Source organism: Sardina pilchardus, chromosome 7 (genome assembly GCF_963854185.1).
Source record: "Sardina pilchardus chromosome 7, fSarPil1.1, whole genome shotgun sequence".
NCBI lineage: Eukaryota > Metazoa > Chordata > Actinopteri > Clupeiformes > Clupeidae > Sardina > Sardina pilchardus.
In genome coordinates this window covers 13,530,099-13,547,628 of record NC_085000.1, presented here as the reverse complement: position 1 = coordinate 13,547,628, position 17,530 = coordinate 13,530,099, and the positions used below count along the sequence as shown (strand labels likewise).

Below are 17,530 nucleotides of genomic sequence, written 5' to 3'. Positions count from 1 at the left end.
CGCTGTCTGCTTCACACAAGGATCTGGGACTTCTTGATAGGTGATGTATTTCTGAAGGCGGGTCCTTGTAAAACATCCTCGCATGTCATTTGATAAACCACTTGCCTGTTATCTTGAATGACGTGCTAGGCTTCTTCAAGTTCTTGCCAAACCCGGTCGGAAGAAGAGTAAAAACATCCTTGCCACCAATAAATGTCTTCAAAACTATTCTCTGAAAGAATGAATACTTGATAGATTCGACAAAACGGTTGAAATAGCAGAATCAATGTCAGCACAAGACTCCTCGCTGCGTGCCGCCATTGTTATTTGAATCAAACACTCGCTTCGGCGCTCCTGATTGGCTGCTCATTTTTTGAACACTGGCACAGGGGTTTGGATTGCCCTCGCGTCCAGACCCTTGTGTGGAGCTCAGCGAAACGCCTCTGGTGGAGCATGGCGGAACTACAAGGGTCTGGCGAGAGTTAGGCTAAAATTTCAGGTGGACTAACATGAATGTTAAAGAGAAACTATGCAGGTTTAGCCATTTCTTCACTGTTGTGTTCTTGTTTTACGCTTGCAAGTTTCTCTGCAGAGCTTCCCTTACAGCTTTAGCGTGTATATTTGACAACACTCCTCAATCCATCAGTCTGCCTTTTCATGAGAATGATCGCGAGGCTGGAGACTTTCTGTTTGTGCACCGGCCCGCCGGCTCAAAGTTGGAAGGGTGTTTTTTCCACTCACAGACGATAGGTGGAAGCAAAACGGCCACCGCTCAATCCGAAAAAAGACACACAGTATAACCATTAGAGCCCGACCGATATGGGATTTTGAGGACCGATACCGATATCGATATTTGAGAGTTTCAATAGCCGATAACCGATATATCGGCCGATAATCATTTTTAATCAACATAATTTAAATCTGTTTAAATAGGCCTAACCATCTGGTTTCCTAATAAAACATTCTTATACAGTATTTTTTTTATTATTACATAAGTGTGGTCTTTTCACCTTTGATAACCACCATTGCACAAAATATTATTTTTACTTTACCTTTAACCTTTGTAAACCATGCTTGGTGTAAACACCTTTGTTGAAATGCAAAAAAATTGAAGACTAACAAAGGAGTATGTGAGTGTTTGGGAATTAAGGTTAGCTCTGAAGACTTGTTTCATATGCTCACATTTATTTTGTGTGCTGTCTTCGTGAGCACAATGTAACAGTTTACACTCACTGACAGCACTGACAGGACCACCATGGACAGTCTGAGCGATCTTTGTGAACAAGTCAACAGCAGCTTAATAGTTTTAGCAACAGAGGTGTTTTTAAGGATGCATCATACTACTTCCACCGGCTAAATTCCACTAGCTAAATCAAAGATCCCTCATTACTCCGCTTTAACTCTCTATGGCTAAATGTTGGCGCTGCTAATTAGCTCCCCTTATGATCGGAAAATGAACGGGATGACGGTCGGGAAGAGACAATTACAGTGCTGCTATCAATATCCTCAGTATAACCACGTTTATGTTTTACAAATACAACAACATTCAAATTAGCCTCCATCACACAACCACCAATGCTAACGTTCAATTTGTTTTAGCTTTGGACTTAACATTGTGACCAGTGGCTCTAAGATTAACGTTAGCCTACAGCAGTAAAAATGAAGCATGTCCGATAAACATTCTTGCATTTATTTAGGCTTTTAGAAGAAATGAGAATTACATTTCACGTGAAAATCATCCTACCATGAACACACAAACCACTTCAGAAAACTATGACACGCAACGCTAACTGCAATTTGTTGCCGTTGTTTAGGAAGTAGAACTAACTAGTCAAGCAGAGTGCGTGTCTTGCAGTAAGAAGATGCGCCCTCTGGTGGAATACAACGTAATTACAACACTGGAAATGTGAATGGAGGATCAATATTCGGGTTTCCTTTATTTAATTAAAAAATATTTATCGGCCGTTATAAAATATTTATCGGCCGATACCGATAGTTTTGAAAATGCCTAATATCGGCCGATAATATCGGCCGGCCGATATATCGGTCGGGCTCTAATAACCATCCCAATGACTCTGACGGGACATGTTTTGAGAGCTCCATGCGGGAGCGGACGGAATGACAGATGTGTGTTTGTGGGTGTATGTGCGTGTGTGTGTGTGAGGTATGCGTATGCGGGAGGGGACGGAATGACAGATGTGTGTGCGTGGTGTATGCGCGCGTGTGTGTGTGGGGTATGCGTATGCAGGAGCGGACGGAATGACAGATGTGTGTTTGTGGGTGTGGGAGTAAGAGATGATTCACTGTGATCGTGCAAATTAAATACTTAAAATAACATTAATAGAAATGATTAAATAGAGTAGAACATTATAGTTGAGCTGGATATTGTGCGGGGTTTAAGCAGCCAAACTGACAGATATTGCTGTTTAGGCCTACGCGGGTTTAAGCGGCCAAACTGACCGATATTGTTGCTTAAGCCTACGTGGGTTTTATGCAGCCAAACTGACCGATATTGCTGTTTAGGCCTACGTCGGTTTAAGTAACCAAACTGACCGATATTGCTGTACAGGCCTAAGTGGGTTCAAGCGGCCAAACTGACCGATATTGCTGTACAGGCCTACGTGGGTTCAAGCGGCCAAACTGACCCGATATTGTTGTTTAGGCCTACGTGGGTTTAAGCGGCCAAACTGACCCGATATTGCTGTTTAGGCCTACGTGGGTTTAAGCGGCCAAACTGACAGATATTGCTGTTTAGGCCTACGTGGGTTTAAGCGGCCAAACTGACCGATATTGCTGTTTAGGCCTACGTGGGTTTAAGCGGCCAAACTGACCGATATTGTTGTTTCGGCCTACGTGGGTTCAAGCGGCCAAACTGACCGATATTGTTGTTTAGGCCTACGTGGGTTCAAGCGGCCAAACTGACCGATATTGTTGTTTAGGCCTGGGTTAAATTCCGTCCTGCTGCTCCACTGTCGAAACTCGAAATGGAAACATGACAGAGGAAGAGGACACCACTCGACTATTTCAGAATCAAGAACCGTCGAAATCCGTCTTTTTCAGTTGTGTGTGTCAAGCGCTCCTTTTGTGAGACAGAAGGCAAAGCCGAGCATCCCTCCACCATATCCTGCAGCAGAGAGGTTCAGAGGCTGTATGTGTGTGAGGGGGCAGCACTGTGTGTGTGTGGGGTGGGGGGGGGGCAGAGAGGTTCAGAGGCTGTATGTGTGTGAGGGGGCAGCACTGTGTGTGTGTCAGGGGTCATCATTCCAGTTTTAGTCAGACTAAATCAATCATTTTATTTTTTTTCTGACGTCACGTAAACATAATGAATTTCTGCAGTCATACATCCATAAACCACTATGACCCCTGACACACACACTAGGCTTTGCCCCTCATACAGCTTTTGCAACTCTCTGCCCCTAACACACACACACCACACCACACACACACCCCTACACCTTTAATACACACACACACACCTTCCATACACACACAAAACACAATCTCTTTTACATACACAAACACATGACATCTACATTTCTCTCATCTCAGACACAGTCACAACCTCTATTCTTCTCTTCTCTTCTCTTCTCTTTCTCACACACACACCTGATACTCTCTCTAACACAAACAAAGAAGTAGGCTGAAGGTTATATTTAGTGTATAAATTGGGACTCTACAAAATCTCAAGGAATATCAGCACACTGGCTCGCCCTCTACTTGTGTATTTAGAGTATGACCAGAAGAACACACACTCACACACATAAGCACGCGCACACAAACCACTCTACTCACAAATGGGATACTATGTACAGAAATATATTTACATGAGCGAGAAAATATGCATACAATGTAAATAAATTCACCTCTCTTGATATTTGTATGTTTGTGACTCATCAAGCATAGGTTACTACTTGCCTGGGCATCAGGCCCCGAACAGCCGATAATATTTGCAAGCAAACAGAGGCAGGCTGGGACACTACCTCATCATAACCTCAATGTGTCTCTCTCTCTCTCTCTCACACACACACACACACATACACACACCCAAACTAGTGGAAAGGAGAAGTGAAATTGTGCTCTTCCGCCCAACGGAATCATGGGATACAGCACCTGTCAGGGCCCAGCATGCCTCAGCACTTCCTCCATGCTGGTGTGTGTGTGTGTGTGTGTGTGTGTGTGCGAGCGAGCGTGTGCGATGGTGCGGGCAAGAGTGTGAGTGTGTGCGTGCGTGATGGTGAAGGTGTTACAGAGTGTGTGTGTGTGTGTGTGTGTGTGTGTGTGGATGGTGGTGAGAGTGTGTGAGTGTGTGTGTGTGTGTGTGTGTCAGAGAATTTTTCGTTTAGACTCTTTCACTTTCTGACTTTTTCTACCTCAGCATTTCATTTTCACTTCCACTTCGGTGTTTTTCAAAAAAAAAAGTCTGCATTTTATTACCAGCAGTCACTTCACCACACACAAGCGCGCGCGCACGCGCGCACACACACACACACACACATCACTTAATAAAACATAATCAATTAATCAAACATTCATCACTGACAAGGGGTGTTTGAATTGGGTCTTCAAACAGCCCATATCACACACACCACCAAACACACACGGACACACACACACACAGTCACACACACACATATATATTCATCCAAAATCAAACACATACACAGACACACACACACACACACACACACACACACTCACCCAACAATAAACACACACTCACCAGTAAACACATATTCACCTCACACCAAAACCTCACACACACACTTAACACACAAGCTCACCTTACACTCAACACAAGGTATGCACCGATACAGATACTAACATCGGGTACGGGGCCAATCACGTGCTCATATTGGCAGCAGTAGCCATAACGTTAAAACCGAATGTTAACCATGTCTCCGAAATGCAAAACTGATCATGAACACCGGCAGTTCCAATCAGAACGGACCAACAAGTATCTACATTGCCGTCAACATCATGCAATAAACCCAAGTTTATATCGCGCAATGAATGCATTTTGGCAAGGAAAGCCAAAGGAGTAAAGTAGCCTAGAGAGCCCTATGTCAGTATTTTTACGGAACGAGAGAGAGAGAGAGCTATGATCGCATCCCTTTGTGTAGTCTGGATATTGACCCGTAACCCTACATTACAATGCTGCTTGCTTTCTGTCAGTACGTTGCACTGTGGTATGTTTCATGAAATATGACTGAAGTAGAATGTTAATGATGGGTAAACTATCACTTGAATGAGGCATTAAAGGAGTCATAGAACGCATTTTTTGACCATTACAAATTGATCTTTGAGCCTAAATAATGTCATATGTAAATTTGTGGGGCTGAAAACGCCCCAGGAGCACTGCTAGATCGCCTAATACAGGGTCATAAATAAGCCTTGCAATGAAACAGTTTGTTTTTCCCGCCCACTCAGCAAGTTCATGAATATTCAAATGAGATGCGCGCTGATTGGTCTATTGGCCGATATGTCCTGAAAGTTGATTGGCTCAATCCACCGGTCTGAAGCTAGAGCAAAGTGAAACTACGTTTACTGCTGGTAAATAAAGCCAAAATCTTTGACAAAGCTATCAACAATGGATTTAAATAAGGAATACAGCCGTACATGTATAAACCGAGTCAGAAGAAGGTTCTGACGAAGATGAAGTGCAGCAGATTCCCCAACAGAATGAATGTGTTAGATTGGTAAGTTTTATCAGTACATTTCTTAGTATAGTAACTCTCCAAAGTTAGCTGTAATAACGCTAGCATTACAACGTCTCTGCCATAGACCACATATCTAGATACTAGCATCGTAAGAGCAGTTTAACAAGAATTATTAATCGAAGGTATGCAAATGAGAGGGGCCGAGGGGTGTATCTAAAGGGGGATGGGCGCCTATTACGTGTTATCTGAGCTCTGTTCAGATTGGAGCATTTCAACACGGCTGTTTCTATTTCCCAATTTGCATACGAAAGCAGGCGGGGGACGCGGTAAAGTCTTTGGTGTTGTCCTTTGGACACTGCTCGCAGCCTAAATTCAACAGTAACAAGGTGAATGTGGTTTTGAATTCTAGGACTCCTTTAAAATGCTGCTTATTGTTTGTCAGGATACGGTTTCACTAGGTTCTTTTCCTACACCGTGTCACTGCCCACCCTAACACTGGAGAGAGTGTGTGTGTGTGTGTGTGTGTGTGTGTGAGAGAGAGAGAGAGGTTTCACTGGTTTCTTTTAAAAACATGAGCCATGACAGAAGTCAGGTATGACAGTCAGTTGCATATTCATTCCCATGACACTATTTTAATTCACTGTTTTTTTCACTGGTTTATTTGACAAATAATCTGGACCTGCTCTATAAGCACCTAATGTCTGTTTGGAATTGTTTTGACAGCCTACTTACTGATGCATCTTTTTTTGTTTTATTGTAGACAGTCAGCACAGACAGTTCAGTTCAGTGTGGCTGCATCGTCGATTCTACCTTTGAGTTCGAAGTTCGAGATTGAGATGTAATTTCGATCGATTTCGACTTAAAACGAAATATGACTATTACAAACGAAATACGATTAATACGAAATCGAACACCCTTAGCTCTGATAGAATAAAATTGCATCTTGGCATCCATACTCACACCTACACACACAACTCATGATTAATCCCCTGCACACAAGCACGCACACACACACATGGATATAAAACACTCACTATCAAACATTGCCCAGTCACAGTCATTTAACACTCATGATCATACACCCACCACACACACCCTCACCTAACACATGATCATACACCCACCTCACACACACACACACCCTCACCTAACACATGATCATACACCCACCACACACACCCTCACCTAACACATGATCATACACCCACCACACACACACACACCCTCACCTAACACATGATCATACACCCACCACACACACCCTCACCTAACACATGATCATACACCCACCACACACACACACACCCTCACCTAACACATGATCATACACCCACCACACACACCCTCACCTAACACATGATACACCCACCACACACACACACACCCTCACCTAACACATGATCATACACCCACCACACACACACACACACCCTCACCTAACACATGATCATACACCCACCACACACACACACACACACACACACACATGATCAAACACCCTAACCTAACACATGATCATGATCATACACCCACCACACGCACACACACACACACACACACACACACACTCTCAAACAGACACCTCACATACACATACACACACCCTCACCACTCATGATCATACACCCACACCCACACACACCCACACTGGTTACCATACAGCCCCTGGGGTGTGCGGACTCACCGAGCCCTTCTCGATGACGCGGTTGAGCATGACGACTCCTCGAGAGCGCTGCTCCCACACCATCTCCCAGAAGTGACCGCACGTGTTGGGCAGCGGGCCCTGCAGAGGAAACACAGCACGGTTACGGTTACAGCACACACACACACACACACACACACAACACGGTTACAACACACATAACACGGGTCAGGGTTACAGCGCACACACACACACACACACACATCACTGTTACAACACACACAACACGGTTACAGCATACAACACAACATTTTAACACACTTCATAGTTAAAACACACCTCAACATTTTAACACACACACACACACAATCTATTCCACCTATGTGGGCACCCTAACCCCCATTACTGATGTACTGACGTGTGACTGGCATGGCCACCCCCTTGTCTGGCATGGCCACCCTAACCCCCTTTACTGATGTGCCCCTGGGATGGGTACCGTAACACCCTTTACTGACGCCCCCGGCATGGGCACCCTAACCCTTAAAGTTACTGACGCTGGCATGGGCACCCTAACCCTTAAAGTTACTGACGCTAGCATGGGCACTCTAACCCCCATTACTGCCGTGCCCCTGGCACCTTGCCGTGCATTGAGGTAAGAGGCTCTCGACCTTTCTGGGGCTGAGGCAGAGCAAAGGTCAACCCAAACCCAAACCCAAAGCAGCCTCTTGGTGACTAATTATCCCCAGGTCTGGGTGTTCATGCTCGTATGCCTGCACTCTTCTCCAGGAGCTGAGCTCAACAGAGAGGCAAAGCAGCCTTGTGGTGACTAATTATCACCAGGTCTGGGTGTTCATTCCCATATGAGCGCACTCTTCTCCAGGAGCTGAGCTCAACAACGAGGCAAGTTGTGACACTCTTCACTCACTGAGAAACGTGACGTCGTTCTGTTGCCCAACGAGGGAGCGAGGGCTCCCGACGGCACACTCACGCCGCACTCACGCCGCAAGACGCGCGCTGGAGGCTGCTTTTGTTGTTGTTGGAGCAGACAGGCGCAAAAGTTGCTAAATCCAGCCATTGCAACATATCCCAACAACCGTAGGTAGCAAACCACCGCGACCAGCTTACCTGGAAAGGTACCAATTATGTAGTCAAACTGACTATGGCAGCCTTCTGACGACCAGAAAAAAAAAAATGTAAATCTCTACACTCCGAAAACATTTTTTAAATTAAGATGCTATCTCATTGATGCATTTAATGTCGCTCTACCCCAACATTCCATAGCACACCAGCTGACAACCACTGCTATGGATTATGGGCATTCTCTACTGCAGTGGTACCCAACCTGGGGTACGGGGCCCCCATTGGGGCCGCCAGAGATTGCAGGGGTCCCCACAATAGCCCCGTTTATACTATGGGCTGAACCCGGTGCTGGAACTTAAGCCCAGCCCAGGTAGGAGTTTATACTAGACGGGGCTGGGCTGAAACGGGGCTTAACCTGGAACTATTGCCCTGACAACAAGCCCACCTCAACGGTCAGGGCCACGATCCAAGCCCCAGTGCTTACACGTCACGTCGAACTGGTTACTACGGCTACCGTTCTATTTACTAACTGCCCGTGCCTGCTGCCTGTAGAATGTTGTTCACGTTTCTATGGATCCAAGGTTGACAGTTGGCTACATGGCCCACCCCAGAGCCACCCAGTATAAACGCACCGAGAACTCTAGCCCTGGTGCTTGTGCCCTGGGCTTAAGTTCCTGGGCTTAAGTTCCTGGGCCAATGGCCCATAGTATAAACGGGGCTAATGTTGCCTGGGCTGAGGTTGTGTGAGGTTACCAAAATTATATTTGCGCATATTAATGTATAAAATCCCAATAACACATCCAGTTGGATAATCAAAAGTCTGCATAATCCAAATCGAATCATATAGTCTGTGTGTGTGTGTGTGTGTGTGTGTGTGTGTGTGTGTGTGTGTGTTAAGCTAGACCAGCAAAATTGTAGGTGCACCGGTGCGAGCAACGAAACATTTTAGCTGCACTGAGCAGACCTCTCTTTTGGTCGCACCCTGTATCCTTGCACACACACACACACGCACACATGCACACACACACAGACTAAAGTACTTCACCTCACACACAGTGGAAATTATTCACAGAATATTCACCACTCCATCATGAAAAGGGTCTTTCCCAAGCTTTTGCTGTCCCACCCTCCCTCTCTCCCTACACACACACACACACACACACACACACACACACACACACACTTCTGGTCCCTGTAGGCCTACTGTGGTAAGCAGTGCTGAGAACCCTTCCCCTGAGTCCAACCACAGTGATACTGAGCTCCAATAAACAGCCCCACAATCACCCAAACATCCCAGACCGTACACACTTTAACACACCTCACCAAGTCTGCCACGTGTGTGTGTGTATGTGTGTGTGTAGTGTGTGTATATATGTGTGTGTGGTGGTGTGTGCATATGTGTCTGTGTGTTCAGGAGAGGAATGCATCAGTAGTCGTGGGCGGGACAGCGACATCACTACTCACAAACAATCCCACAATGCACTGGGGGAGCGGAAAGTCGCCCACGAGATGTTTGCATTTCTGAGAAACCCTGATTAGCACAGCTGAGGGAAAAAAAGATGAGATTTTGTGTGTGTGTGTGTGTGTGTGTGTCTCTGTGTGTGTGTCAACAGGTTGAGACAGGCCTCTTAACTGAAAAGAATCAATATGCTCAGCTGCTGATCCAAAAAAAATAAAATGAGTGTGTGTCTGTAAGTGCTGACAACAAGTTGATTTCCTAACACACACACTCACAAAACCACGTGTGCACACACACACAGACAAAATCTGTCCATGGTGATTAAGTGCTAGCGTGTGTGTGTGTGTGTGTGTGTGTGTGTGTGTACACAGGTCATGACCATAGAGCATAGAAACACACTGACTAGAAGTTACACCCATCACACTGAAGGATGGTCTCACCCCCCGCCACACTGAGGGCTCTGGTCTGGCCCTGATGTGGCCCTGATGTGGCCCTGATGTGGCCCTGATGTGGCCCTGATGTGGCCTTTCTTAGTGAATACAAAACACAAAACTACTGATCTGTTAGTGTGTGGATAGCTGCTGTGTGTGTGTGTGTGTGTGTGTGTGTGTGTGTGTGTGTGTGTGTGTGTGTGTGTGTGTGTGTGTGTGTGTGTGTGTGTGTGTGTGTGTAGCTGGTGTATGTGTGGCTGGAGTTACAGAAGTACAAAAATGGAATGATGTTTCTGTGTCCAGAGCGACGGCGCACCCCCTACAAAGTCCTACGCCATCGTCATGCACGTACCCCCTAAGAAGCCCTCTGGGTCGTCATGCACGTAACCCCTCAAAGCCCTACGCCATCGTCATGCACGTACCCCATAAAAAGCCCTACGCCATCGTCATGCACGTACCTCCTAAAAAGCCCTCTGGGTCATCATGCACGTAACCCCTCAAAGCCCTACGCCATCGCCATGCACGTACCCCCTACAAAGCCCTACGCCATCGTCATGCTCATACCCCCTTAAAGTCCTACGCCATCGTCATGCACGTACCCCCTCAAAGCCCTACGCCATCGTCATGCACGTACCCCCTACAGATCCCATGTGGATACCTCCTCAAAGCTCTACAGTCGCCCAGCATGCTGATAGCCGGTGTGCTTCAGCTGCCTCCAGTGGGTGGTAGCTACATGCTAGCTTTCTAAGAGGCTTTGCTAATAGACTCACTCAGGCATATTACATCATACATGGTCATTTAAGAGTCCATAGACCAGTGTGAGTTTACCTGAGGTAAGAGTGGGAGGGGGTTGGGTGTGAGGACTATTGAAATGAATGCGGTTTGTTATTTGGCTAGCAGACAACACACAGACGTGTTTCCTGGTTCCAATAAATAGAAATAGCACTGGAATGTGTCATGCGACCTGGGAAACCCCATCACATGGAGCAACTTCACCAACTCATGATTCTGACGCCGTCCTAGAAACATCCAACATTTTGGGAGGATGGAATCCAGGGTTTTGCTAGGGGACAGTGTAGTGGTGCAGTCTATGTGATATGCAGGACTACGCAGCATACCCACTTAAAAAGCATCACCATCTCAGTATACCCACTTAAAAAGCATCACCATCTCAGTATACCCACTTGAAATAGGCACCATCTCAGTATACCCACTTAAAAAGCATCACCATCTCAGTATACCCACTTAAAAAGCATCACCATCTCAGTATACCCACTTAAAAAGCATCACCATCTCAGTATACCCAGTTAAAAAGCATCACCATCTCAGTAAACCCAGTTAAAAAGCATCACCATCTCAGTATACCCAGTTAAAAAGCATCACCATCTCAGTATACCCACTCAAATAGGCAAGGATACGGACTACCTGCTACATCACAGTATATCCACTACAGCTAACTAGACTACAACACTGGGGCAGTGTCAAGAACGCTGATAGGATGAGATCAGAATCCTAAATTGGTGAAATGAACAGAGAAAAAGAATAATCAAAAATCAAGGATATGAGTGCACCATGTGATAGGTTTTCATAGATCACACCTCATATTATACTGTTTTCTCCATAACCCAATTATTCTTATATATATAAAAATATTGCCCTTTTTGCCTTTACTATGATAGGATAGTGAAGAGGTAGACAGGAAGAAAGTGGAAGAGAGACATGGGGTGGGATCGGGATATGACCTCAGGTGGGACTCAAACCTGGGTCCCCGTGGGCACTCGGACCCGTATATGCCCCCCCTCCCAGCCCCCTCCCCCCCATAGCCCAATTCTGAGCACGCAAAATCCGAACAAATAACATTTATATCTACACATGCACACCAGCCTGTAGACTCATATAAGCTGCACACACACACACACACAATGCAGAACTGAAAAAGGTTTACAACGGCGTCAAAGTTACGGTGTCAAGTCAACGCAGAAGCATGAAGTACACACCCGCTGGGTTTTACATGAGGCCACACACACACACACACACATCCTCAATGTCTAGTTCGCCCTCTCTCTCTCTCTCTCTCTCTCTCTCTCTCTCTAACACATCTCCCTTCAATAGGCTCAGCAATTCTTGTCTTGCCATAGCTCAAGTTATAGAAAACACGCACGTACACACACGCGCGCACACGCACACGCACACACACACACACACGCACACACAGCAGACGCTCTGCTGGAAACCGCACTGCAACCTCAAAGGTCAGACTTCACAGCCAGACGGCACCGAAATCTCACCCACATCAACCCCGACATCTCCTCCCCATCTCACAGGCACTGAGCAGGAGCCAGCTCACCAACCCACCCACTCACCCACCTCAGAGTGTGTGTGTGAGTGTGTGTGTGTGTGTGTGTGTGTGTGTGTGTGTGTGTGTGTGTGTGTGTGTGCGTGTGTGTGTGCGTGTGTGTGTGCGTGTGTGATTGAGTGCGTGAGTGTGTATGTGTGTGTGTACGTGTGTGTGTGTGTGTGTGTGTGTACGTGTGTGTGTGTGTGTGTGTGTGTGTGTGTGTACGTGTGTTGGGGGAGTTGTGCCATGCCCCTGCTTCACCACAGTGTCGTGTGTGTGTGTGTGTGTGTGTGTGTCTCAGGAGTGGGTGGGGGCTTGACCACAGTCATTCTTGCATGTCTTAGTCCCATTCAGGAGCACCACAGGGCCATCCCCGCTACCGACAGCAACCAGCAGTGCGCGCGTCTTTATGTGTCTTTATGTGTGTGTGTGTGTGTGTGTGTGTGTGTGTGTGTATGTGTGTGTGTGTGTGCGCGCGCTCTGGCAAGATTGAGGGCCATCCCCACTGTCGATAGCAACCAGCACAACCAGTGTGTGTGTGTGTGTGTGTGTGTGTGTTCACGTGTGAAAAAAGTGAAGCTGTCGTCTCCACACTCTTACATTAACAATGCCATTCATAATGGTCAGGTCATCTCTCATAGGAACTGAGAGTTACATACACACACACAGGCGCGCGCACACACACACACACACACACACACACACCAAAGTTAGGATGTAGCTTCTCTGTGCCTCCTCCATGGCTATGACACACACACAAACACACACACACACACCTGAGTTAGGATGTAGCTTCTCTGTGCCTCCTCCATGGCTATGAGACTGGCGTTGATGTAGTCATTGGAACCCTGCTGGAGACGGATCCTGCTGTGGTCGACTGACACACACACACACACACACACACAGGAGACAGAGGAGAGGGAAAAGGAAGACAAAAAGAAGAGGATTAAGTACGAATCCTGTGTGTCTGTGTGTGAGAGTTCCCACCCCAGCAGCCGATGAGCCTCTATGATGATACACACCCCTCCCTACTCAGACACACACACACACCTTCAGGACCCTGCCACCTGTACTGCTCTACAGTAGAAAATGGATTTGTGGACTCCTTTATACAACTGGCATGGGTTTCTCAGGTGTAACACACACACACACACACACACACACACTCAACTGAGCCTTCATGATTGAAAAAATAAATACATAAAAAGAGGAAACCACAACAATTAGCGCTCTGTGACGGAAGGATAAAGCAAGTGAGAGAAAAAAAGAGCTGAGAGCCCAACTGAACTGATGGTGAACTGTGCTCTGGTGCTGACAAGGACACACACTTACACACTTAGGACACACACACTTAGGGCACACACACTTACACACTTAGGACACACACACAGGGCACACACACTTACACACTTAGGGGACAAACACTTAGGACACACACTTAGGGCACACACACTTACACACTTAGGACACACACACTTAGGACACACACACACAGGGCACACACACTTACACACTTAGGGGACAAACACTTAGGACACACACTTAGGGCACACACACTTACACATTTAGGGCACACACACTTGTTCCGTGAGGGTGCCAGAAACACTTCTCTTCTGTCCTAAACTAACACAGGTCCTCACACACACACACACACAATACACACCAAATCACCATAACCATATAGGATGACCTGTCTGCCTATGAGCATAAGGCTGTGGTAACCATATAGGATGATCTCTCTGCCTATATGAATATAAGGCTGTGGTAACCATATAGGATGATCTCTCTGCCTATATGAGTATAAGGCTGTGGTCATCATATATCCGGCTGATCTCTCTGCCTATGAGGATAAAGGCCGGCGCCCACCAGACACGTACTGTACGCGGCGCGCCGCAACAAGAAAAGAATGAGAACTCCATTGTTTTCAACTGAGCAAAGCCCACTGGAAACGTCTGCCGCGCAGCAGCCGCACAGAGGTAGAAAACTATTCTCAAATCCTGCGCGGCAAGCCCAGACCGCCGAACACCACTGAGCGGCGTGTCCGGTGGGCGCCGGACTTAAGGCTGTGGTAACCATATAGGCCGATATAGGCATCTCTCTGTGAATAGGTATAAGGTTGTAGCAATAATATAAATAGCCTCTCTGACCTCTGTGAATGTGCGGCATGACGCTGTGGTGATCATATAGGCTGACCTCTCTGTGAATATGAGGCTGTGATAATTATATAGGTTTGAGGTAAACTATAGAGGAGCAAGACTGTAGTGATCATATAGGCTGGCGTACACTATAGAGGAGCAAGGCTGTAATCATATAGGCTGACGTATACTAGGAGCAAGGCTGTAATCATATAGGCTGACATCTCTGTGTTAATATGAGGTGTGAGGAGCTAGCAGTGAATGTGTGTGTGTGCAAAGTGCTAGCAATGTTGTGTGTGTGTATGTGTGTGTGTGTGTGTGTGTAAGATGCTAGCGGTGATGAGTTAGTGAGTGTATGCACGTGTTAGGTGCTAGCCGTGGTGTGTGTGTTTGAAAGGTGCTAGCGGTGGAGTGTGTGTGTGTGTGTGTGTGTGTGCGTGCGTGCATGCGTGGCTGCGTGGCTGCGTGCGTGCGTGCAAGGTGCTAGCCGTGGTGTGTGTGTGTGTGTGGTGCTAGTCATGGTGTGTGTGTGTGTGTGTGTGTGTGTGTAAGGTGCTAGCGGTGGTGTGTGTGTGTGTGTGTGTGTGTGTGTGTGTGTGTGGTGCTAGTCGTGGTGTGTGTGTGTGTGTGTGTGTGTGTGTAAGGTGCTAGCGGTGGTGTGTGTGTGCGTGTGTGTGTGTGGTGCTAGTCGTTGTGTGTGTGTGTGTGTGTGTGTGTGTGTGTAAGGTGCTAGCGGTGGTGTGTGTGTGCGTGAAGGCCTGGTACTCACATGGGCTGACATCTCTGTAGCGGTTCCTGCTCTTGTTCTCCTGGAGTTTTGCCACCCGACAGGGCAGCTCACTCGACTGCTGCCGGATTTCCTGTAACACACAAGGGAGATCACACACACACACACACACACACACACACACACACACACACACACACACACACACACACACACACACACACACACACACACACACACACACACACACACACACACAATCAGAGAAGTACTTCAGCCAACCTCCCGAGCAACTGAAGCAGGACACCCCTGCTAGCTGTTTACTTTCAGAATCAAAACATTTGCATGAGGGACCAAGCTGATATAAGGAAGAGGCCCTTCACTAACAGACAGATGCTCAGCCTCTGAGCTGTCCTGCCTACACACCCGAATTGAGCACAGCTCTGCGACGCAGGCCCCGGAGCCGTGTTTATAAACATGTTTAGAAAGCCCAGTGTAAAGGACAAGACAGGGCCGCGCAGCTGACGAGAGACGTCCGGACGTGCTGTGCTGAGCTTAACCTTTGAGACAGTTAGCCAGTATGCTAACTCTCTCACCTCTTTGGATGCACACCTAGAGTGGCTAGCGACAGCGAATACACATCATATTCCTGTACGTTCTGATTTCACAACCATGCTAAGCACTGCCACCTGGCTATTCCTCTGACCAGGTGACGGCAAACTAATCGGTTTAACGTCCATTAGTCAACGCTGGTGCTTTCCAGGAATTTGACACAAGGTGGGAGCAGACTTTCTCTCACGTTGTGGCCTGAGACGTAGGCAGCAAAGTTTGCTCTCTCTCGTTTCCACGTACTGGTGTGGGGAGCTCAACACTTCGCACCTATTATCTATCTAGATTACGACCTCAGTGTACTGCACCACTCGTCCACTTTGTTCCGTCTTAAGAGATAGCAATGCTAACTGTTTCCAAGGGATAGCATCTCTTGATCATTATGGTTTCTGGACTTATCAAGCTGCCAAACAGTGACTAGTTCGCTTGATTATTTTCCTAGACGTCAATAAATCGATATTGTGTCTACAACATATCCTGGGCACGCCTGTTAGCTGTGCAACATTTGTACACGGCTGTAGCCGGGCTGTGTGAAAGTTGTTAGCCAAGTTACCTTCCTCAGTGCACCACCTTACTTGAGCCAGCAGTACCTACCTGGTAAATGGCGTTCCAATTCCCGGATTCATCGATTTCTCGAAACTCGGCTTCCATTGCCGTGTGAAATACAACCTCAAAGCCCGACGCTCAGTTGATTTCTGTTGGTCGAGCTACTATGCCGTCAGCTTCCAAAACCGGTGAACAAAAAGACCGTAAGAATTTCTTGAATTTTCCAGTCTATGGTTTTAATGTTACTGTTGTCTTGGCCTGTTCTTACCGGAAACACGCTGCATGCTCCGCCTCCTGCATCACTACTATCCCTCGTTGGTTGGACCCCGCCCTAAGATCGCGAAGTTTGCCAATCACGGGACGAGGACAGCCGAGCAGACCAATCAGCACATAGGATAAGCGTAGGCGATGAGACAGACAAGACTGCCAGTCTAGATTGTATGTTCCTGTTGGCCAGTAAAAGCAGCGCAAATGTAATCTTAATACTGTACGTTAATGTACACGGGAAAGTATATTTAGAGGAATAAACTGCTAAAACTCTAGTATACACAATGATGTAAATTATTCGGCCATCTGGCTGAAACGGCTGATGGCCTTTACACGGAAGGGGCATTGCTTGATGTCAAAGACACCGTTTGCCTGACCGGTCAGTTCTGTAAAATATATTGTGAGCGAACTCGTAAATTGGCTCCCCAGGTGAGAACAATGACAGGCAGCAATGATGCAATGAAACTATTTTGCACTATTCAGATAAGACATCAAAACTAACGATTCACGAAAGCAGCTGAATCAGACAGTGGAAATAATCCAGGAAATACTGCGATAATGTCCACTGTATGTAGGCCACTGCGCAGGACTAGAGGTAATGGGACACACCCACAGGAGCTGAGCCGAACTGTAGGCTACGCAGAGAGTCAAGTTAACTTA

At 46.9% G+C, this 17,530-nt stretch overlaps 1 protein-coding gene across 1 annotated transcript in view; it reads right to left on the bottom strand.

The window, feature by feature from the left end:
• ptpn1 (protein tyrosine phosphatase non-receptor type 1) overlaps window positions 1–17,019 on the bottom strand; it is a gene marked incomplete at its 3' end in the record, with an annotated part of 21,704 nt that extends 4,685 nt beyond the window's left edge. Inside the window, 4 exon segments of the mRNA XM_062540808.1 lie at window positions 7,321–7,419; window positions 13,363–13,463; window positions 15,491–15,581; window positions 16,652–17,019. Coding sequence (XP_062396792.1) covers window positions 7,321–7,419; window positions 13,363–13,463; window positions 15,491–15,581; window positions 16,652–16,708 — 348 coding nt within the window.
• Window positions 17,020–17,530: the final 511 nt, after the last annotated feature.